The 23,347-nt window shown below is 40.9% G+C and overlaps 1 protein-coding gene across 2 annotated transcripts; it reads left to right on the forward strand.

The window, feature by feature from the left end:
* Positions 1-499: 499 nt before the first annotated feature.
* Positions 500-22,900, forward strand: marchf3 (E3 ubiquitin-protein ligase MARCHF3). 2 transcript variants are annotated; one of them, XM_024381548.2, is made up of 5 exons: positions 500-1,099; positions 14,599-14,911; positions 17,224-17,428; positions 20,001-20,210; positions 21,301-22,900. In XM_024381548.2, exons 2-5 carry the CDS (start codon positions 14,655-14,657, stop codon positions 21,457-21,459), a joined length of 831 nt encoding a protein of 276 aa, XP_024237316.1. In that variant the 5' UTR covers positions 500-1,099; positions 14,599-14,654; the 3' UTR covers positions 21,460-22,900. The 2 variants fall into 2 exon arrangements, with proteins under 2 accessions (XP_024237316.1, XP_024237317.1); XM_024381549.2 differs by lacking the exon at positions 500-1,099 and adding an exon at positions 12,985-14,278.
* The last annotated feature ends 447 nt before the right edge of the window (positions 22,901-23,347 follow it).

Consider the following 23,347-nt stretch of genomic DNA (forward strand, 5'->3'; position numbering starts at 1 on the left):
TTGTTTTAGTGTGGATATAGATATTTTTGTACCTGTTTCCTCCAGCATCTTCACACCAAAGTACGTTCATCTCTAGGAGACAGAATGCATCTCCTTCCTGAGCAGTATGATGGCTGCATGGTCCCATGGTGTTTATACTTGCGTACTATTGTTTGTACAGATGAACGTGGTACCTTCAGGCTTTTGGAAATAGCTCCCAAGGATGAACTAGACGTGTGGAGGTCTACAATTTTTCTTTCTGAGGTTTTGGCTGATTTCTTTTGATTTTCCCATGTCAAGCAAAGAGGCATTGAGTTTGAAGGTAGGCCTTGACATACATCCACAGTTACACCTCCAATTGACTCAAATTATGTCAATTAGCCTATCAGAAGCTTCTAAAGCCATGACATTTTTAAAATATTTTCCAAGCTGTTTAAATGCACAGTCAACTTAGTGTATGTAAACTTCTGACCCACTGGAATTGTCATACAGTGAATTATAAGTGAAATAATCTGTCTGTAAACAATTGTTGGAAAAATTACTTGTGTCATGCACAAGGTAGATATCCTAACCGACTTGCCAAATCTATAGTTTGTTATTAACTAGAAATGTGTGGTGGCTGAAAAACGAGTTTTAATGACTCCAACCTAAGTGTATGTAAACTTCCGACTTCAGCTGTAGGCAATTTTTTATTTGACTGAAATAAATATAGGCCTATAATTTTCTTACGTGAAATGCATGCTCATGGTGATGATTATATTTTGTCAATACATTTTAAATATCAAAAAGACAGCCGTCTTACATTGGATGAATAATAACCAAGAACCGGTAATTGATTTTAAAGTGAAAGTTCCTGGATAGACCACCAGGATGCGCCACGGTACCCGAGATCATCATTCCGCTGAGGACCCTCCCATTGGTGGCAAGTTTTGTTACTGCAATAATCTGATTGGATGGGGGAGACCGTTATTGTATGTCTGACTGGCTAGACGGCTTGATTTACCAGCTGACCGGGGGGAAGTTGGCGTGGATCACTGACATTAAACCAAACGATTATTTGATCATCCTGCGTCGCAGTGTGTATAATCATAATTTGAAGACTTGGGATCTCACAATGAAGGTATGTATAGTTTAGATATTAGTAAGTACAAATGGTCAAATGTAAGGTGTGGCACATGAGTTAACAAAATTAACATTTCGTTTTGTGTCTGGCTCAATACACCCACACACCCTGCTGTCAAAACAATGCAATGGGGTTCACAATGCATAAAGCTAATGTTAGTTACAGTGTTACAATCTAACAGTGTTTTGACAACAGAGCGTTTTGGATACGTGTACTGTGTATGTTATTACTTGTCTTTATGAACAATGTCAATAGTCACGGTGAAAGCGTGTGATTTTTGTAAATGGTCTGATAAATTGCGAGGCTTCTTTCATTTATCTAACATGTACATTGCATTCCATTTTCTGAAAACGGTATCTGCTCTTTGAGTCTTCTTGGCAGCTCTCTCTTTGGGACTTGCCTGTGATAATCCCAAAAATGCTGTCATGAGACCGAGGGCACATTTGCTCCAGAACGTTAGTTAATTAGTCAGAGCATTTCTCGTACAGTTGTCATTGCGTTCAGCTGTTGCATTATTGTTGACTCGTGTAGGCTTCTTCAATTGGACAGCCAAACCAATGATGATATACAGACTGAAAAACATGACAATATTATATTTTTAATTAAAAATAAATACATATTTTATTTTAAACTTTAACACATTCTTTTAAAGTGTGTCTATTACAGCAAAACGGTCAAATTACCCTTTTCAATTTCACGTTGAGTGCACAGACCGCACACACACTATGGATAGTTAGCTACAAGTAACTGCCAAAATAAAGGAAACACTAACTTGGTGTTAATACGACGTTGGGCCAACACAAGCCAGAACAGCTGTCTGGAATTCTATTGGAGGGATGCGACACCATTGTTCCACAATAAATTCCATAATTTGGTGTTTTGTTGTTGATGGTGGTGGAAAGTGCTGTCTCAGAGCCGCTACTCTAAAATCTCCCATAAGTGTTCAATTGGGCTGAGATCTTTTAACTGAGACATCGGCATATGGTTTTCATGCTCATAAAACCATTCAGTGACCACCCGTGCCCTGTGGATGGGGGCATTGTCATCCTGTGGGGGGCTTAGCCATGGTAGCCAAAGTAATAGTCTGCCCAGCATTTTTATACATGACCCTAAGCATTATGGTATGTTATTGCTTAATTAACTCAAGAACCACACCTGTGTGGAAGCACCTGCTTTCAATATACTTTGTATCTATCCCTCATTTACTCAAATGTTTCCATTATTTTGGCAGTTACCTGTATATCATAACTAATACTGAAGTTTCTACTGGAGTTATTAAGAGAAGCACATATGTCTGTGTATATAGGTGATCTTTTGTCGAGAGGGTCAAACAATATGGTCATTGGTCCGTGCCATAAGGGCACTAGACTGAAAGATTCATTATGTTTCACAGAAAATGTATGCAGCATGGTGCTGCTTTAAGGAATCCAGTCCCTGCGGTGTGTCATGAGTGTACTTTGGCCCTTTAAAAAAAAAAAAGTATTGTTTGGCATTGCTTTGTTTACAGTTGTTCAGCTTATCATGTCATCAAAATACTCCCGAACATACAACACACAGAAAATATGTTCATTTATACAGCATGTCTAACTAAATATGAATTTGTGGTTATGAACGTCTGATTGTAGAGGCCAATTGAATCTCTTGCTGGAAAGTATAGAATAAAAAATAGCTTGAACGGTTTTGGTGAAATGCTCATTTGGCTGTGTAATACAAATATTCACATTGCACTGTATGTGGAGAGTTTAGCATTACTAATGATCTCTGTGGTGTATCATTTGGATTAAAATGTGAATTATACTAAAGGTTAGACTAGAACTTGTGTGAAACACATGGTGAACGGATATCGTTGTGGCTATAAAAATGTTAGATGGATTAATACTATTCTGTTGTCTGCCTGAGCCTCATAAACAACAATGATGCAAAGCATCCTGGGGGATCACAACAACAGAAGTTGTCATGTAACAGAGAACAGTCAGGTTCTAATAGGCTGGCGTGTAAAATAAAGGCTGATATTATATGCCTTTCCTATGTTTGGAAAACTATATAGTAACAACAAGGAAATAAGATGTCAAATAGAATGTTAGATTGAGGCAAGGGGTCACTCACATGCAGTGTTGAGGTCAATTGTAATCCAATTCATTTAGTCAACAAAAATTATAATTTTCCTTAATGGGAAAAAAGGAATTTCAGTTAACTTCCTGAATTGACCGACTAGCAATGGCATTGACACCAACCATGCTCACAGAACACAGCCCCGGGGAGCAACAAAGTAGATTTACAGTGCAGTATGTGGGAGGACGGCATAGTGTTATAGTGTCCTACAATGTGTGTACTGTGAAAATATTGATTGATCAGTGCTGTGGCTACCAGGTCTCACAATCCACTGTTGTAGCAGGCATTGTGCCAATTCTCAAGGGCTGTCAGCCATCATGAAAAGGGAAAAGTACCCATCTGAAGTGGAGACTGTGCAGAGGACAATCACTCCCAAGGTTTCTCTGAAGTGTCAGTTTCCTTAGTGTGTTATAGCTATTGTACATCTGTACGTGCCTTGGTAAGATGGAGGGATAAAATGGTGAAGAATAATGGAGAATTGGATATGGCTCTATTTCCCAGATGCACCAAAATAGTATTCTCAGTGTGTGTTTAAATGTACGTGTGTGTGTGGTGGGTGTGTTCAAATAGATAGTCAGTAGTAGTAGTAGTAGTAGTTATTTGAATTTGAATCTAAATGGGCACCCTTCCAGCACAAGGCCAATGTTGTTTTTTACCCCTGAAAACATCTGTACAGCGGTTTTGGTCAAGTAGTATCTCTAGTTTTCCATTGGATTTAACTGATCATTCAAAATCCCTATTTCGCCAAAGAGCTTGTTGCTATGCAATGGGATAGCTTGTCACTCCTCGTCACTCCTCTGATTGGCCCAGAAGAGTAAACAAATCATGACATGTTGATGTTGTTTATCTCAGACTTGATCTACTACTTGACAGCTGGCACACTGCCAAACTAATCCCCTGCAGTTTCACATTAAACTGACAATGACGCGCAATACAAGTTATTATTACATTAAGTAATTCTGTGGTGATACAGTAATATCCTCTGATTGACAGGGGTAATCCCTCCGAGTTAAAGGCACTAGCCCCTATGGGCTGAATCCATATCCGCGTTGGTTTCCCCTCCCCTTGTCTGTTCAGAGCCACGACAGTTCGACGCCTTCTATTAATTGCACAAAGCACAGTGACATCACTGGCAGTTAGAAAAGCCATCACAGACAATCAGGCCTTCATGCCAATGGTATGTATGTCAACTCATAGATTATATGTGTCAGCCAGGGCCTAAACACAGATAATGTTCTAGTAACAGATGACATTCATATTCTGACTATCTCTGAAACCCATTTAGATAATACCTTAGATGATACAGTGGTAGCAATACATGGTTATAACATTTACAGAAAATACAGAAATACCAAAGGTGGAGGTGTAGCTGTTTATATTCAGAACCACATTCCTGTAAAGATTAGAGAGGATCTCATGTTAAATACTGTTGAAGTAATATGACTACAGGTTCATCTGCCTCACCTAAAGACCATTCTGGTGGGAAGCTGCTATAGACCAAGTGAAAACAGTCAGTATATGTATTTGATATCAACAGAGAGGTATATTTTATGGGTGATTTAAATATTGACTGGCTTTCATCAAGCTGCCCAATCAAAAAAAAATAGTTTCAAACTGTAACCAGTGCCTGCAACCTGGTTCAGGTTGTCAGTCAACCCACCAGGGTAGTTACAAACAGCACAGGAATAAAATCATCAACACGTATTGATCACATCTTTACTAAGGCTGCAGAAATGTGTTTGAAAGCAGTATCCAGATCCATCGGATGTAGTGATCACAATATAGTAGCCATATCTAGGAAAACCAAAGTTCCAAAGGCTGGGTCTAATATAATGTATAAGAGGTCATACAATAAGTTTTGTGGTGATTTCTATGTTGATGTAAATAATATTTGTAGGTCCGTGGTGTGTAATGAGGAGCAAAAAGACGCTGCACTTGACACATTTATTCAATTCCTTATTCAAGTTACTGATAAGCATGCACCCATTAAGAACATGACTATAAAAACAGTTAAATCCCTGTGGATTGGTGAGGAATTAAAAAATTGTATGGTTGAGAGTGATGAGGAATGGTAAATAAGTCTGGCTGCACAACCGATTGGCAAACATATTGCAAATTGAGAAGTCATGTGACTAAACTAAATAAAAATAAACTACACTATGTAACAAAGATAAATGACATAAAGAATGATAGTAAAGCTTTGGAGCACCTTCAATGACATTTTGGGGAAAAATGCAAACTTTGAATCATATGGCTCATTCATCACAAAATTGACTGATATTGCCAACTACTTTAATGATCATTCATTAGCAAACTTAGGCATGACATGCCAGCAACAAACACTGACACTACACATCCAAGTATATCTGACCAAATTATGAAAGACAAGCATTGTAATTTTGAGTTATGTAAAGTGAGTATGAAGAGGTGAAGCAATTATTGTTGTCTATCAACAATGACAAGCCACTGGGGTCTGACATCTTGGATGGAAAATTACTGAGGATAATAGCGGACAATATTGCCACTCCTATTTTACATATTTTCAATTTAAGCCTACTAATTTAAGCCTGGAGAGAAGCAAAAGTAATTCCACCACCTAAGAATATTAATGCCCCCTTTACTGGCTCAAATAGCCGACCAATCAGCCTGTTAACAACCCTTAGTAAACTTTTAGAAAAAATGGTGTTTGACCAGATACAATGCTATTTTACAGTAAACAAATTGACAACAGACTCTCAGCACTCTTATAGGGAAGGACATTCAACAAGCACAGCACTTACACAAATGACTGATGATTGGCTGAGAGAAATTGATGATAACAGCCCCCATAATCTTTTTTTGTTAGACTTCAGTGCGGATTTTACACCCCTTGCTATATTGTAGATAGAGTTACCTGTCTAACAGAACACAGAGGGTGTTCTTTAATGGAAGCCTCTCCAACATAATCCAGGTCGAATTAGGAATTCCCCAGGGCAGCAATCTAGGCCCCTTACTTTTTCAATCTTTATGAAAACGACATGCCATTGGCTTTGAGTAAAGCCATTGTGTCTATGTATGCGGAGGACTCAACACTATACACGTCAGCTACTACACCGACTGCAACACTTAACAAAGAGCTGCAGTTTGTTTCAGAATGGGTGGCAAGGAATAAATTGGTCCTCAATATTTCTAAAACGAAATACGTTGTATTTGGGACAAATCATTCACTAAACCTCAACTAAATCTTGTAATAAATAATGTGGAACTTGAGCAAGTAACCCTGGATTGTAAACTGTCATGGTCAAAACATATTGGGGAGAAGTCTGTCCATAATAAAGTGCGACTAACAGCACTAACAAAAATTATATTCCACATCAAGTAACTGATGTTAGCAGTAAAATTAGATTTTAAAAAACAGAGAGTAATACACCTTATGGAACAGCGGAGACTGTGAAGCAACACAAACTGGCATCCACACAATTACATGTTTTATTTAACTAGGCAAGTCAGTTAAGAACAAATTATTATTTACAATGACGGCCTACCCCGGCCAAACCCAGAGAACAATGGGCCAATTGTGCGCCGGCTTATGGGGTTCCCAATCACGGATGGTTGTCGAACCAGGGTCTGTCTTGACCCCTCTATCACCGAGATGCAGTGTCTTAGATAGCTGCGCCACTTGGAAGCCCACACTATACACACACGTACACATGGATTTTGTATTGTAGAGATGTGGTAGTGGAGTAGTCTGTGGTGAAATCTGTTGTGAATGTATTGTAATGTTTTTAAAATTGTATAAGGCAGTTAATTTTGCTGGACCCCGGGAAGAATAGCTGCTGCCTTGGTAGGAACTAATGGGGATCCATAATAAATACAAATGCAAATACAGATGCTACACAGCAGCCATGCCTCTCTAGATACAGTGGTTTTGCTCATGTTGTGGTAAGATATAGGATGCCAATTCTTGTTTTAGGAGGTTAGCTAGGCCACAGTTTAAGCCATACTTTGAGCAGTTCTGTACTAAACGCTAGCCCTGTCTAGCCCTTTCCCACTATAACCGAAGAGATATACTGTAGCCTATTTATACATGTGGGATTTCTGTTGAGAAGTTGGAGTTAAAAGGGCATCTGAAAAACAAAAAGGGCAGATTTTTTTGCTCTAATTTGTGCCCCGGGGCAGCATGCTATGCAAAAGGCAGCATGGAGTCCTTTTCCTGCCATGCCACAATGGTCGGTTGGCAGCACACACAGAGCTGGGTGGGCACTGTCCCTGGCACACACAGTCAAAGCCCCTTTGTACTCAGTCCCACATTGGCTATTTATATCCATTAACTTCCTTATTGCGGTAGATTAACCATAAATGAGTCGCTATGGGGTTTTATCTCAGAAAAGTATGCAGCTATGTTATGGTCAAACACTAGTTGAAGAGGAATGCTGTAGTGTAGTTGTGTGGGAACAGTCTAGATAATTGTGCCGGCCTAGAGTCAGTGGATGCTCACAGGCATTTGAAATGAGATATTCTCAATAAAAAATGAGTTAAATGCTCGAAAACGCAAAAATGTTAACCATGTGTGTAGAGATGTTTGGAAAATGAATTTGTCTGCTGGCATGCTGTTGAAAGGTGTGAGTAAAACTAAAAAGCTAAATTGTGTTTAAAACAAACAGGAGTTGGAAGTTCTCGTGTGTGGTTTGGCACTGGCCAATGCATGTCCACTGTCTTTGAAACAATTTATTTTTGGTCGAATGTGAAAAGCCTTTGTGGTGTGTTTCACTTGGCTGAGTGAAAATGAATAAACAAATTGAAAAAAATGAGCCTCCTACACATCTCTTGAGGTCAAAAAAAATTACCACCACCTTAATACATTGTGTTTGGCATCAGTACACTATATCAGTTATTGTTTTAAACCTTTTACTACCAAAACCAGAAAGGTGTTTAAATGCAGTTTTCACAGACAGTATTATTAGCCAATTAGTCTTAAAGATTAGACATTTGTAAAGATTTAAGACACCACAACTATTGTGTGTGTGGGGGGGGGGAGATGCAAGCTTAGGGAGAACCCAGAAGTGCAGTCTTTTGCAGAGCTAGTTCTCACCAAACTGGCCTACTTCCTATGTGCCCCTTCCTCTAGCTGTTTAAATGAACCACACTTTGTCCCAAAGGACACTGAGAAGGGAAGGAAGAGGAGGGGGGGAGGGTCTACGACTCTGCGTCCTTAAGGATGGAATTAAGACTGGCTAGAGGTTACCGGCTGTGGTCAGCGGGGTGGTGGAAAGCAGTCTGTCAAACAAGCTATATTTAAGTCTCTCTCGTCCCTTTCCCACAGTGCTAGAGCTTAGAAAATGTGAGAGGGGGAGAGACCTCAAGTTGAAGCCAAACAGCATGGCTAGCTAGCGTGGAATGCTATCGTGCTATCCTATCCTCTCCTCAGTTTACTGTTTCAGTTGGGGGCTGATTCACAAGTACTGTAACTCACTCACCCCCTATCTGAGACATCTACTGCAGCCCTCATCCTCCACATACAACACCCATTCTGACAGTCACATTCTGTAAAAGATCTCCAAAGCACACACATCCCTGGGTAGCTCTTCTTTTCAGTTCGCTGCCGCTAGCAACTGGAACAAGCTGCAACCAACACTCAAACTGGACAGTTTTATCTCAATCTCTTCATAGACTCAATCATGGACACTCTTACTGACAGTTCTGGCTGCTTTGAGTGATGTTTTGTTGTCTCTACCTTTTTGCCTTTTGTGCTGTTGTCTGTGCTCAATAATGTTTGTACCGTGTTTTGTGCTGCTACCATGTTGTGTTGCTACCATGCTGTGTTGTCATGTGTTGCTGCCATGCTATGTTGTTGTCTTAGGTCTCTCTTTATATAGTGTTGTGTTGTCTCTCTTGCAGTGATGTGTGTTTTGTCCTATATTTATATTTTATAAAAATATATATATTTTTAATCCCAGCCCCTGTCCCCGCAGGAGGCCTTTTGGTAGGTTGTCATTGTAAATAAGAATTTGTTGTTAACTGACTTGCCTAGTTAAATAAAGGTTACATAAAAAAATGTAATAAACTGTGATTGGGGTCAGGACTAGCTATCTTAGAATGCTATCGTGCTACACTATACTCTGTTTCAGTTGAGAGCTGATTCACATGTAGCCCACTGAATGATTTGTTTTTGGGGAGGGCTGAGGAAATCTGCATGGAATAAAGCCAATGTTTATCCATTGTGATGGCAAAATTTGGGAATTCCTAGTTACACAACATTTTACTGGAAGAATTCAAGCCAATCCGATAACTGTGAGTCACAATTTGATACAAGCACAGTCTTTCCTCTCTGTCCTTTATCTTAAAAGGATCGGCGACTAGAAAGACCAAACACAGGGTAAATTTAGCCGATACATTGTTGCTGCAGAGAGATTGACCTCTGAAAGATGGGAACCGAGTTAATAGGCCTTTGCACAATGGTTCCTCAATAAAAGACATACCACAGTGTTATGACGCACTTTAACTATGTTATTGGTCAAACCTAAAAACAATATTAACAATAGAGATCTAATTCTATTGATATGGACATAAGACACTGTTTCATTGAATAAGTAACATTTAACTTGAAGGTGTTGGATATTGGTTGTCACCAACTCTGTAACAACGTATACACTTAGACTATTGTTTCTTACAACTGAGGGACTTGACTGACCAAGGGCCTAGACAAAACAGTGTGAATCAATCTACAACCCAACAAAACGTTATACACTTGACCATAAGCCACATTCTTTCATTGTTAAATACGTCACCCTATCAAGGCTTGATCTAGCCTGGTTGAAGCAGACTGACGTGAGCGTTCAGTCCAGTTTAACCAGGCTAGGCTTGACCACAGCTTGTGAGTAAATCACTGATGAGAGTTAAGTGCCTGGTCCGAAGGCTTCGGCAGCAGAAGTGGCTGCCAACTGTTACACACAGAGCCACAGCTGTGACTTGAATGCAGGACAGGAGTGGTATCCTGTCCACTGAACAGCTTATCATTTGATGCCGCTCTCGTCCACTGGAACCAGCCCAAAGCTCATTTAACACACTGTAACACATACTGTAGCACACTGACAAGTAATTTAATGGGAGATAGAGACAGCAACACTATGCCATAGTGGGATTGACTGGGAAAGGCTTACAGTATAACCTCGTTTATCACTTTATCTCATCGTTCCAGAGCCTCCAAATATTGTAGTGAATAGGGAGGATAGCCGATATGAACCGAAAGACCTCGACACACTAGACTCTGGGCCTCTTTGCAGGGTGATATGCAGACCTGGAATGGCTTATTCTGTGGGCTGCAACTTGTAAAAAACATAGCAGAAACATAGCTCTTTATTCTAGTTGAGAGAGGGGCATGTATGTTCTACACAATACATTTTCTACAACATTCTGTAACATTGAATGCTCCTGAGTAAGCCTATGACTGTCCCAGTATCCACGCTATGTATAAGGCCCATGACTGTTCCCAGTATCCACACTATGTATGAGGCCCATGACTGTTCCCAGTATCCACACTATGTATGAGGCCCATGACTATTCCCAGTATCCACACTATGTATGAGGCCCATGACTGTTCCCAGTATCCACACTATGTATGAGGCCCATGACTGTTCCCAGTATCCACACTATGTATAAGGCCCATGACTGTTCCCAGTATCCACACTATGTATAAGGCCCATGACTGTTCCCAGTATCCACACTATGTATGAGGCCCATGACTGTTCCCAGTATCCACGCTATGTATGAGGCCCATGACTGTTCCCAGTATCCACACTATGTATGAGGCCCATGACTGTTCCCAGTATCCACACTATGTATAAGGCCCATGACTGTTCCCAGTATCCACACTATGTATGAGGCCCATGACTGTTCCCATACCCACACTAGAACACTACTTAAAATGAACCAATGTATTTGCCATGCATTCTAATGCTAGCCTGTGTGTTAGTGTGGATACTGGCACAAAGCCAGTGTCTCCATAGGATTAAGTAGAGTAGGTGAGTGAGTGCGGGTCTAGAAGGCAGTAAGGGATAAATTAAACTTCAGAGGAATCTCCACCCCGCTTATCAACGACACTCAGGCTTATCTAGGCACAACAGTGCTTTCACTGTGTGACTAGGTCCTATTCACTGACAAGAATTGCATTTCATGCTCTTGTTTTTGAAGACTTAGTCCAGTCAGATTCAAAGCTGTCATCGCAATAAGCGAGTTAGCATGGTCTAATATTTAGAAGTTAGCTTAGCTATGTCAGTTAATTTTAAACTGTGATGTCCACACCTAGTGCTTAACAGCTCTCTGAGTAGTTATTTGCAGTATTTCAAACCATACAGCCTACAGCATGTCGACATGGGTCATCATTCACAATTTATAGGATATTCTCACATGCAGATGTCCTTAACGTTCACTGTGTATCACTGTCCTTGTCTAATTTTATTCTGGTGTACAGGTTTAAGGCAGGAGAGTCCATTTAAAATAAAAAAAACTTTTTCTAATGCACTTTTGACAGTCTTTCCCAAAAGCATGACTCAGAATATGTTTACATCCTTTTCTCCACCATGGGTACTTGAGTCAAATAGTTTTACATTGAGTGACTGATTTACAAAGAATGACAAAAATCTATAGAAAGTACCATGAGTAAAGTGTTCCTGAAAGTCGACCAACAATGATTAATGTTCCTGTTTTGGAGGTCTGACTAGTCATTACTATTGTCTCCTGCTACGGTCATAGTTAGTCTCTTGCCTCAATTGGTCAAACCTTGTGACATGTTTGGAGATCACAGGTTCTCACAGGGGAAACATTCTGTTGCTGCACCGTGGCTTTGAAATGTAGTTTATGGCATTAACGAGAGCTGCTGTAGTCCACCCTGGCATGGGTTGCCTCGCTCCTATGCCTCGACGATGAGGTCAACAACAACAACATGTGAGGTCACCCAGTGCCAAACCACAACTTTTCAAAGCCCATTGGTCCTGACCTGGAAAATGGCTACCCAAAAAGGTGGAGTAAGGGGCACACCGGGGTGGAGCAAGTTACCATTCAAGGTGTGTGTGTGTGTGTGCAAAACAAATCAGTCAATGAAGTTTTGTTTTCTGCATTTGCAACCTTAGTTGCAGGTTTGCAACTTAGGCTTATTTACAGTACATCTCCACACCCACTTAAAGCATCTATAAGGGTCTACAGTAGGCCTATGTTTCCATGGGTTGTCTGCACACCAGGTTGAATGAATGACGCAACAGGAAGTGGTTTGACATTTTTCACTGACAGTTGAACAAATACGCAACACCACCCACAGAGTGCCAAGGAGGCTCTGCTTCCTCTGTATCCAAACACAATGTGAAACAACTGTGTTCTTGCCCTTCCCTATCGTATGTCTGTACCAAATACTATTCTAAATCATTTCAAATACTTTAGCTGTTCTTGATTGAACTTGCCTAGCACAATGGAACCAATGGAAAAGTCCAGAAAGTGAAAACCCCACTCACTTGACACTTCAGGCATGCTAAAGCAAACACTCAAAAGTATTTGAAAGATTTCAAATAGTATTTGAACCCAGGTCTCGTCCCTACCACTTCTCCATCATGTAGATTTTTACACCCACTCACAAACGGTTGCGTTGTGTAATCTGATAGGCATTGTGAAGCATTTAAAAAGTCACTATCCTGTTGTCTCACTGGTCCTAGTCAGGAAGAGTTCATTGGCATGGTTGAATGTACAATACTGAAAGCTCTATCTGTATCCAATAGCATGTCATTCACATTTCTTTGTACTGTAATAGGGAGTGCCAGAATTATAGTGCGTGGTTCCAGGGCAAAAGATCATTATCTGAAAGGAACGTCCTCTGTGGACGTGTTAACAACGTGTCTAGTAATATTACGTCTTCTCTAAAGCTCTTTAGCGAAAACTCTCGGGGAAAACCAGCTGAAGGGCTCTACTGTCTCAGCTGTATACGGATATAAAGATGCCATTGTTTATCGTTCGCTGCTAGTTTACAGTTAAAACCCTTGTGTTATTTACGTGTCTTGTTTAATGCTGATTAATTGCTATGCTGGCATACGGATGCATTTCAATAGGGTTCGGTTGCATGCTTAGGTAGCTTCAAATGTTTACAATTAAAATCGTTGTGTTTATAATGTGTCTTGTTTAATGTCGGTTAATTTACATGCTATCATATGGATGTGTTTAGTGTGGTTACGTTGTATGCTTAGTTAGCTACAAATATGGTGAGTTATATTTAATCATTGTTCAACCAACCACATCTTTAGCCTGCAACACTGGGTATTGTTGTCAGTGTGGCCTTCCTCCAATCTGCTGCGTTGACAGAATGTTTACCTGAACACCAGACATATGACCTCAGCCGCATTGATGCGAATTAGTTTTGTGTTGACATCATTGTTAAGTTGTGTTGTCGCAGCCACCCTCTGTCTGTTTTCACTTTCCCTAGTTGTTCGGTGCGGTCTGGAATAGCTGAACTAGGACACGGTTAATGCCGGCGCACTGAATAGACAGACATCTGTGTTTAGTCTGTGGCAGTTGGAATGTGATCGCTGTCTGTTCGCATGTTCATTTTTGTGGTAAATATCAACACAAGCCAGAGGGATTTGTACATTTTTAAGCGAGTAAGCATTAAGAGAAAACATTGACAGATCCCAAACATCTATCTCTCAATACATTCAATCAAAAACGTAGAATATATTAAGACAGTGCCTTTTTGTTTATTTTGAGTGTGGTATGTTATGTTAGTGTTACTCTGTTTGGAGTGGTAAAGAAACTTAGGTTGTACAGACGACTATTAATTCTTCTTCTGTATAGTTTATCTATCCTCTGTCACAGGGAAGCAAGGAGATCTATACAGGTTAGTAAAGCCTCCGTCATTTGAGAGTGGTTTTATACTAATAACCTATATAGATCTCCAGCACCTCAAGAGAGATGACCTTTAGTATAATTCTAACAGAAACATGGTAGGGAGGCCCTGCATATTACAGTAGGTCAAACATTATTGATGTAACACAGGAAATGGAAAGGATTCTACTTGACTATGGACTATAGTTGACTGAATGTTCTCAGGTGAACTTTACTAATTTCATATCTTTGTAATTACTACACCACAAAATATAGCTTTTAACAAAGGCAGATAGGCCTATTCAGCAAATCACATTTTTTATTGGTCACACACATATTTAGCACATGTTATTGCAGGTGTAGCGAAATGCTGGTGTAGTGGCAGATTCAAAGCATTGAGTTTGACCTTCAGGATTTCACACCAAAAGAAGATACTGTATTCAATCCCATTGTGCCACCTGTATGTATGACGCATCAACACACACACTTTATGATGCTTGAAACCCTTGTCAATATCACTGTATCTCTCCCTTCCTCTACTCCAGACAGATGATGCTCAGTAACCAAGCCAGACGCCAATGAAAGATAACCGTCTGCTGCCATGACGACCAGTCGATGCACTCTGTTGCCGGAGGTGCTGCCAGAGCGTTCTGACTCTGCCCACACAGGGAGTTGCTTGAGCGACAGGGACTTTGATCCAATGGGTAGCCTGGACTACCCGACAGAGCCTGACCTCCCAGGAAAAGCAATGGAAGAGCAGAGCAGTCCGGCCAATGGAGAGCCGCAGTACTACATGCAAGTGTCTGCCAAGGATGGGCAGCTGCTGTCACCTATCGTGGGAGCGTACGCCAAACAGAGGTATGGACCTGCCAAACATGGATGGAATAGAGTTTTGTACGAGTGTGGAGGGGGGAGGGGGGTTGGTAGGGGTCAGAGGTAAAGTGAAGCTAGTTTTAAATATATACCCAAATATAACCAAACACGATTTCTGAATGGTAACAAATCAAGTGCCTCTCAAAAGGATTTCCCCCCTCTATCTGTCTGGGATGTCCTTCTTGTTCTCTGTGCAGTGAAAGAGGACTATATAGATCCTATAGATGAGTAACTATGGCTTCAGACAGCTACATAACTTACATACCAATCACACTAACTGGCCCTGTGGGGTAAATGTCTGTACATTTGAAACACAACAAATGTCCTGTTCTGGCCGGATGGTGCAGAGTCTAAATTTAGCACCTTGATTAGCATGTATGCCTGACGGGACTCTGTCACACACACACTATGGGAGACAAAGGGGGGCTTTAGCGGCAACAGCTGCAGTCATGCAGACTGGGTCACAACTGTTAGCCCCCCCAAAGCCCTCTTAATAATCAGCCTGTGGCATAGCGCTAGCTAGCATAGGGTAGCTTCACTTAGAGATAGATAGCATAGTAGCAAAGCGGTAGCTAGCATAGATTGGCATACAGTAGAGCTGGTAGCATACATTATAGAATTGGGATCAACTTAATTTGCTACCTATTACAGAATAAATATTACAGAATAAATTGCCATGGTAGCTACAATCTACAATGTATTATTTAATAAATACTGATTGAAGAGTATGTGCTATCCGAGTCCAAGGTCTACTTGTGCCGTCTTTCCAACTCTATGTCTGGCCATTGGCAAGACAACACAAACAGATCTGGGACCAGGTTATAAATATGTATTTTTGTCATATATGTCTAATATAAACTAAATCAACAAACATTATCGCCATAGATGTTTATTAGTTGTTTTCGTATCCAGTGACGTTGTTGTCATGTTTGTTCTGTTGATGATCAACATGAAAAACAATTTCCAGATTAGGTTTAAAGGCTTTTATAACTTCAAACTGACGACGACTCCAAAGTTTTTTTGTTCTATCAAAATCTTATTATTAATTCATTTGTCTGACAAGATGATGTTCATTCTGTTGTGTTAGTTATTGGCAGCGACGAGTGTTTATGTTCAAGGGGAGGTTTGTTGAGTGAGGGGCTCATTCATTCCGTCAAAGACATCGGATTAGTTTCCTGATGAAATCAAGGCGATCAACAACCCAACATAATCATCATCCAGATTAGAGGATTAGATGCCATATAGGAGATTGGTGAATCATAGATTACAGTCCATATAGTAAATGAAAGTAATAATCCTCCTTGCATATGTTGTTTTAATCCAGAAAATGTTTGATTTGAGTCTGTAATCTAAGAGATGTACTGTATGTATGCATAGTACCGAGACAGAATAGACAGGGTATTCTAACAATGTGTGACAGCGTCAAATTACACCAACTCCCTCCCAGGGTTTTGTTATTTAACCAGCTAGTTTTCTATCCACTGAAATATTGACCTGATATTTTTGAAAACCTCTAGTCAGTGAATTGCGATGTCCAATCTTAGTTGTTATTGTTCTCAGAAAGGGAGGGAAGACATACTTAGTTGTTATTGTTCTCAGAAAGGGGGAAGGGAAGGGTGGATACCTAGTCAGTTGTCGAACTGAATGCCTTCAACTGAAATGTGTCTTCCGCATTTAACCTAATCTCTGAATCAGAGAGGTGCGGGGGCTGCCTTAATCGACATCCATGTCTTCAGCGCCCGGGGAACCGTGGGTTAACTGCCTTGCTCAGGGGCAGAAAGACAGATTTTTACCTTGTCAGCTTGGGGATTCAATCCAGCAACCTTCCGGTTACTGGCACAATGCTCTAACCACTAGGCTACCTGCCCAGATACTTAGTCAGATGTTATTGTTCTCAGAAAGTGGGAAGTAGGATCCCTAGTCAGTTGTTATTATTCTCAGAAAGGGGGAAGTAGGATCCCTAGTCAGCTGTTATTGTTCTCAGAAAGGGGGAAGGGGAATACCTAGTCAGTTGCACAACTGAATGCATTCAGCTGTGTCTTCTGCATTTAACCCAACCCCTCTAAATCAGAGAGGTGCGGGGTGCTGCCTTAATCGACGTCCACGTCATCAGCGCACGGGGAGCAGTTGTGTTGGGGGTTAATTTCCTTGCTCAAGGGTGGAACGGCACATTTTTCCACCTGCGGTCCCAAGCTTCAAGGGGTACAGAAAACACCAGCCTGTGAAAACATCAGCGTATCTAAAGACAATTTCTTTCTGTTCCTCTTTTTTCCTCACCTCGTTCCATATCGCCGAAGCCCTCTGCCTGAGCGGCCCATGTGTCGGATCTGTCATGACGGAGGGGGTCAGGAGGAGCTGCTCTCCCCCTGTGAGTGTGCAGGGACCCTGGGTACCATCCACCGGAGCTGCCTGGAGCACTGGCTCTCTGCCTCTGGCACCAGTGCCTGTGAGCTCTGCCACTACCAGTTCACTGTACAGAGGAAGAACCGGCCACTGATGGAGGTACAGTATACAGACACATAAATACACACATGCACACACAAAATGCAGCATGTAAATAAACCATTGTCATAATCACATGCTACCCATACGGTGCATGGCCCTTCTCGCTGTGCATGGCCCTTCTGTCCCCATAATCCCAACAAACACATATATGTTTGTCCGCGCTGGGCTTAAAACCAGGCCTAGGGCCTGTCCTGTTTTTCCATGTTATTTTCATGTTACATCAAAACATCATGCCAAAGGATTTTCTTGGCTCTTGCTATCTTTTAGGAAGAACACAGTCTAGTAAATCTGTCATTTATAGTTATAAGCTGTTGTGTGAAGTTTGGTCTATATGCACAGATGGAATATGAAGTGAAGGGGGTTGAAGACACTTTGGGCTTCTGGTAAACATTCCATGACACTTCACACACCCCAGTTCCTCTACATTCTCAGCAGGTACACTAGTTGTCAACCAATCCTCCATGTTACTGTGGGTTATATCATCACAATGATGTTACTGTGTGTCTTATTAGCAATGTAACAGTTAAAAGTCTTTCAGGGGTGAGTTTCCCAAAAGCTCTTAAATCGCAAAATAATTGTCAACACATAGCAAAAACACCTAGTCATCTGTGCTCTGTAAATTAATACTGCAAGTGAATGAATAAATCAACTCCAAATTAGTTTTGGTTCTCGTGGTAATAAGTAAGCTCACTGCTAATATCGGTTGTATTTATGAATTTCTTTACCCCTCATTTCCCCTTTTATTTGAAGAAGATTTCACCCCATATTTTTGTGGAATGAATTCGACCACAATAATAATGTGTGTGTGTGTGTGTTAGTGTCCTCGTCTCCACAATAACCTCTAGCTAACATGTTATTACCCCCTAGCATCTCCTGCATTCTTTCTGCATCAGGACACTGCCTCCATATATAATATATAATTGGATAGCGGTGGTGCAAAGTGGTTGTTTGGTGGCAATTACACCCGTACCATGCATACCATGGTAGCATTTCTCATCAGACCTGGGTTCAACAACTATTCCAAAACGTTCAAATACTTTTGATCGTTTTCTTAAACCTGTCTGGTGTGCCGAATTGGTGGGATTTGCGATTTTGGGACAGTTCTATTGGTTCCACTGTGCTAGGTGAGCTCAATCAAGCACATCTGAAGTAACTGAAAAGATTTAAAATCGTATTTGAACCCAGGTCTGATTCCTCATGAATATAATATATAATCTATATATCGTGCCTCATCGTCTGGATCATAAAGAGAGCTTTGTTCCATGAGGTTTTGAGGATGCACCAGGATTTTTATTTTATATTCTTGGAGCCATAGACTTTTAATATTGACAAACCACAGACATTGTGGGTTGGTTTGCGATTGAATTTCTCGTTATGTTCAGGAGAAGTCTACTTTCCAAATATTTGAAGAATGGACTTTAGTTAAAGATGAACTCTGGAACTTTTGTATAATTTCATCCAGTAAATTTTGAAAATGATGCTCACGAGCCAAAAGTGTTCCCTGGTTTTTGTGTACTATGTCATCAAATTGTGCAATATGTTGTCTATTTCCTATGATATGTTACGCCCTGAAAATCATACAAATGTTGAACTATAGGTTACCAATTTGTTGTGCTTAAGATCCTGGAGTGCATCTTTAATATACTGAAACCAAAGATATTGTTGGGTAGTTGGCAATCCAAGCTAGCTGTCTATCAAAGCAAAGCGCATGTTGCTTTGGAATAGAGGTTGTATGAGGGAGAAAATGGCATAGCTAAATCAGCAAGGCATCATTTGTTTGGCTCTAGCCCAACCTAGCCCAGTCCCCGAAGACCTGACTGGCATCCTGTTTTAGAGTAAATCCAGTTACACTCTCCTATCTCTCAACATATTGCTATCAAACTCAGTTAGCAATTTTCTGCTAGCAATACACTGTTCCTGTTAGCTGGAAGACCGTAAAACAATATACTGGTGTTAGCTGAGCAAATATAGAATTTACTGTCACAAAACCTCGAGAACCCAAGGGTGGTTACCAGAGCCCTATACTACAGTACATACCTGGTTTGAGGAATTAGCGAGGTAACTTTGGTCAATTGAGTTCAACTCGGGATAACCAATACCAAGAAAGTGGCTCATATTTTAGCCAGGTACATTTCTATGGCAATGAATCCTCCTTGGTAGGCTAACTCCATTTATCCTGAATTAAGTGTTGAGTCGCGAGCTGAGGAACAATGAAATCAGATTCCCTCCCTCTCGCAAAGATTGCGTCATCACCCCCTTCATTTGAGAAAGACAAGTGACAAAATATTTTATTAATCAATCAATCAAATGCTTTTTTGGTGTGTTAAAAAATAGCAATGTTAAAATACCTATCACGTTACACATTTAGTGTCGATGCACGCGCGTCATTTTCATGACGTTGTCAGCCAACCCGTCTATAAAGACTTCAACAAGCCTATTTCACAACATAGCCTGTTGAACTTTATTTAATTTTGATTTCGGCACAAATGAAAATGTGGCATTGACTCGCCCATTGATTGATGTTTCGGTTGTCAGCAAACGTGACATTTTCTCTCCTCTCTCCGTCTAGTGGGTGCGTAACCCGGGCCTGCGCCAGGAAAAACGGACGCTGTTCGGCGACATGGTGTGCTTCCTGCTCATCACGCCTCTGGCCACAATCTCCGGGTGGCTGTGTCTGCGGGGTGCCGTGGACCACCTGCACTTTTCCAGCCGCCTGGAGGCCGTGGGCCTCATCGCCCTCACCGTGGCCCTCTTCACCATCTACCTCTTCTGGACCCTGGTGAGTGGTGGAGGGTGACAGCCAGTATATCTCAGCAGAGGTCAGACTGATTTTGGGCGTTTCTTGTGCATTTTGCCCAAATTCGTTCCCGTTTTCCCTTGGATGTGTCTGTGACGCAAAACCCTTGCACAGATACATCGCATTATTCACAAATGCCTCATAAGGAGTACACATACAAGCCATTTGACTGGTAAAAAAACAATCTAACAAGTATAAACATTAGTTGACTCTCTGGATCCTCCATTCCTATTGTGTATACTGTAGGATCCTCTTTTCAGGGTGCTATGCAGGAAATAGGAATGCAACCCTGGGAATTTAGCACTTTTAGTCAGCCACTTGGTTTGCACATGGTAAAAGATGCTGTTAGGCACAGATCTAGGATCAGCTTACCCTGTCCCAATTCTAGACATTACTCAACACAACCAACGTCAGACCAGTGTCTAGTGCAGGGATGGGCAACTTTGATGGGGGTGAGGATCAAAAAAAATCTGAACTCATCATGAGGGTCTGCAGTTGCTTGCGGGTCTTCGTACCCCCCAGATAGCTGGCTGCTAGACTAATTTACCAATCTGAAAGTTAGCTGACATTGGCCTATTGAGTGACATAAAATAAATTGGTGATGCACAACCAAATTTCACCTTGTGTATTGTACTATTCTAACTTGGTAAGTTGAGACTGCAATTTTTTTTAAATGGATTGATCAGAGGGCCTTCAAAGGGGGCGGTCGCATGCAGCCTGCCAGCTGCCCATCTCTGGTCTAGGGGCTTTAAATAAAAATAAAAAAGTTTTTAAACATTAAACCATTATTTAACTAGTCAAGTCAGTTAAGAACAAATTATTATTTACAATGACAGCCTACCGGGGAACAGTAGGTTAACTGCCTTGTTCAGGGGCAGAACGACAGATTTTTACCTTGTCAGCTCGGGGATTAGATTCAACAACCTTTCGGTTACTGGCCCAACGCCCTAACCAGTAGGCTATCTGCCGCCCCAACATCTTCCTCTTCCACTTGTTTGGGCTTGCATAATGCATTACAGTAATGGGCACAGTATATACAGTATTTAAACCTGAATTTGCCTCTCTACCACAGGTGTCGCTCAGGTATCACTGTCGGCTGTACAACGAATGGCGGCAGACCAATCAGAGGGTGGTGCTTCTCCTCCCCAGGTCACATGGTGAACCGCCTGCTCCGCCCTCTTCACGAGGCCCATCTCGTGAAAAATGGCCATCCAAAGAGACTATTGTCTGAGCAGCCCTTTCTTCAAAAGCCATGAAGGAAAAACACTGAGGAAGAATGCGGATAGTTCCATAAGCGCCAGAACAGTATTTGCTTCTGGTGCCCTCCAGTGCTGAACTTTGAAGTGCCCACACGAGTGTGGAATTGCCACCAAATGTCATTAATGGGCACCTAGGAATGGTTTAAACACACATTTACAAGGCGGTAGAGTTACTGTACAACAGAGACCTTCTCTTCGGTGAAGCATCCATTTTGGACTCAAAATGCAGCATTACATCCCACCACTGCCACCAAAATGTCCTACAGCGATGGACAGGTACATTTGGTGATATAGAAGTGGTGGAGTGCGTAGTTGGTCATAAAGCATTTGGACTGAAGGACAGCTAGGAAGAGTTTGCCATTGTGACCATATGCTGTGATTGGTGATTCCTGTGAAGTGCAGAAAACATTGTCTGGTTCATATAACATACCAACATAAACCTGTGTATAGTATTACTATATTAGTCACATTCTACCAATCAACAAATCAAAGTGTAAATAAGTACTTCAGTATTTTACATAGTATTAAACTCTTACCTTTACATGTATGGGTCTCTGTGCCTCAAACCAAGGTCATGTTCATTATGCACCAGAGAACTTACTGAAACAGTGGGGGACTACACTCATTTTTTCATTCTGTTTCAAAAGTATTTAAAACGTTTCACTACGGTGTGCCCTGATGAACACGATCCAACTTAAGACAGGCTTTGTGGAGTGTTAAACAGGGCATAGGTTGATGTAGGCCTATACTAGCTGCTCAGTCTTTCTTTACAAGTCCTCCCCTTAGATAAGAACACCATTAACAGTTGAAGTACATTGAGGTTGACCTTAACATAACAAAAGGGACATTTTGAATTAATTTATATTTTGGCTACAAAGTGTGAAAAATACAATATTGGTCTCAGTTGAACTGGTTGACTGTGGTATATGTTAGTCATTCACTTCACTTACAAATAGCTGTGTTTGTTAGACATCCCATCTTTGACTCATGAGTGGTCATATGTCATTGTGTTAATGATTTTCTTTTGTTCAAGGATTTTGTAGTCGCTGCCTTGTAAAGTATTTTGTGATAGTTCTCTTCCTAGAAATGGTTGTATAGCCTAGCCAAGACTATTCAGGTTGATTAGAAGGGCCAAAAACACTTGCATTTTCTGTCTAGAGAACTTCTTGTTATACCAGATGCATTAAACGATCAAAGTATTATTATTTTTTTAAATCATTGAGTACATGGTGCACTTATTTAACTCTTCAGCATCTTCATTTGATTCAATTTCAGGCTTCACTTTGAGCTTGTTGGTGAAGTGGAATAAACTTCCGTTATGCTTGTGTGTGTCGGGGTGGCAGTTTGATCAAATGTATTCTCTCTACAGTTATTTTATCAACTGTTTCCAATAAAAATAAGAACTTAAAGGACTCCGGAGCTGTTCTAAATGTTACATTTCCTTTAAAGTGATTAACTGAATCAGCTCACAACCACCTGTTCTCTATTCAAAAGAGAAATAAAAAGATTACATTGAGTCAAAAAAAATGGCTTTGAAAAACAAAAAGGCTAGATAGGGGTATATTCATCAGTGCACAATCTAGAAAAACATTTTGCAACTGACAATATTTTGGAACAAAAACTAGTTTGATTGGATAAGTTGTTTGATCCCTCCATGTCTACCGTTTGCATCCTAGTTAAATGCACCCCAGTTGCTTGGTCTTGGCTAGATGGGATCCAGCTTGACAATTGTTTGTTTGCATTTGAGCCAACGCTAACCCTTTCCCTAATTCTCCTAACCCGCTACATTAAATCATCCTAACCTGCTACGAAAAGTCAAATAGGACTTTAATTTGACAAAAGCAGAAACCTTCTAGCCAT

This window comes from Oncorhynchus tshawytscha, linkage group LG20 (genome assembly GCF_018296145.1).
Source record: "Oncorhynchus tshawytscha isolate Ot180627B linkage group LG20, Otsh_v2.0, whole genome shotgun sequence".
Taxonomy (NCBI): Eukaryota; Metazoa; Chordata; class Actinopteri; order Salmoniformes; family Salmonidae; genus Oncorhynchus; species Oncorhynchus tshawytscha.

Bases quoted from the DNA above. Each gene is read 5' to 3' on its own strand.
- marchf3 (XM_024381548.2), top strand. From the start codon at position 14,655: ATGACGACCAGTCGATGCACTCTGTTGCCGGAGGTGCTGCCAGAGCGT. The intron at 14,912-17,223 runs GTATGGACCTGC...ATATCGCCGAAG, and splicing joins GGAGCGTACGCCAAACAGAG to CCCTCTGCCTGAGCGGCCCA. The intron at 17,429-20,000 runs GTACAGTATACA...CTCTCCGTCTAG, and splicing joins AGAACCGGCCACTGATGGAG to TGGGTGCGTAACCCGGGCCT.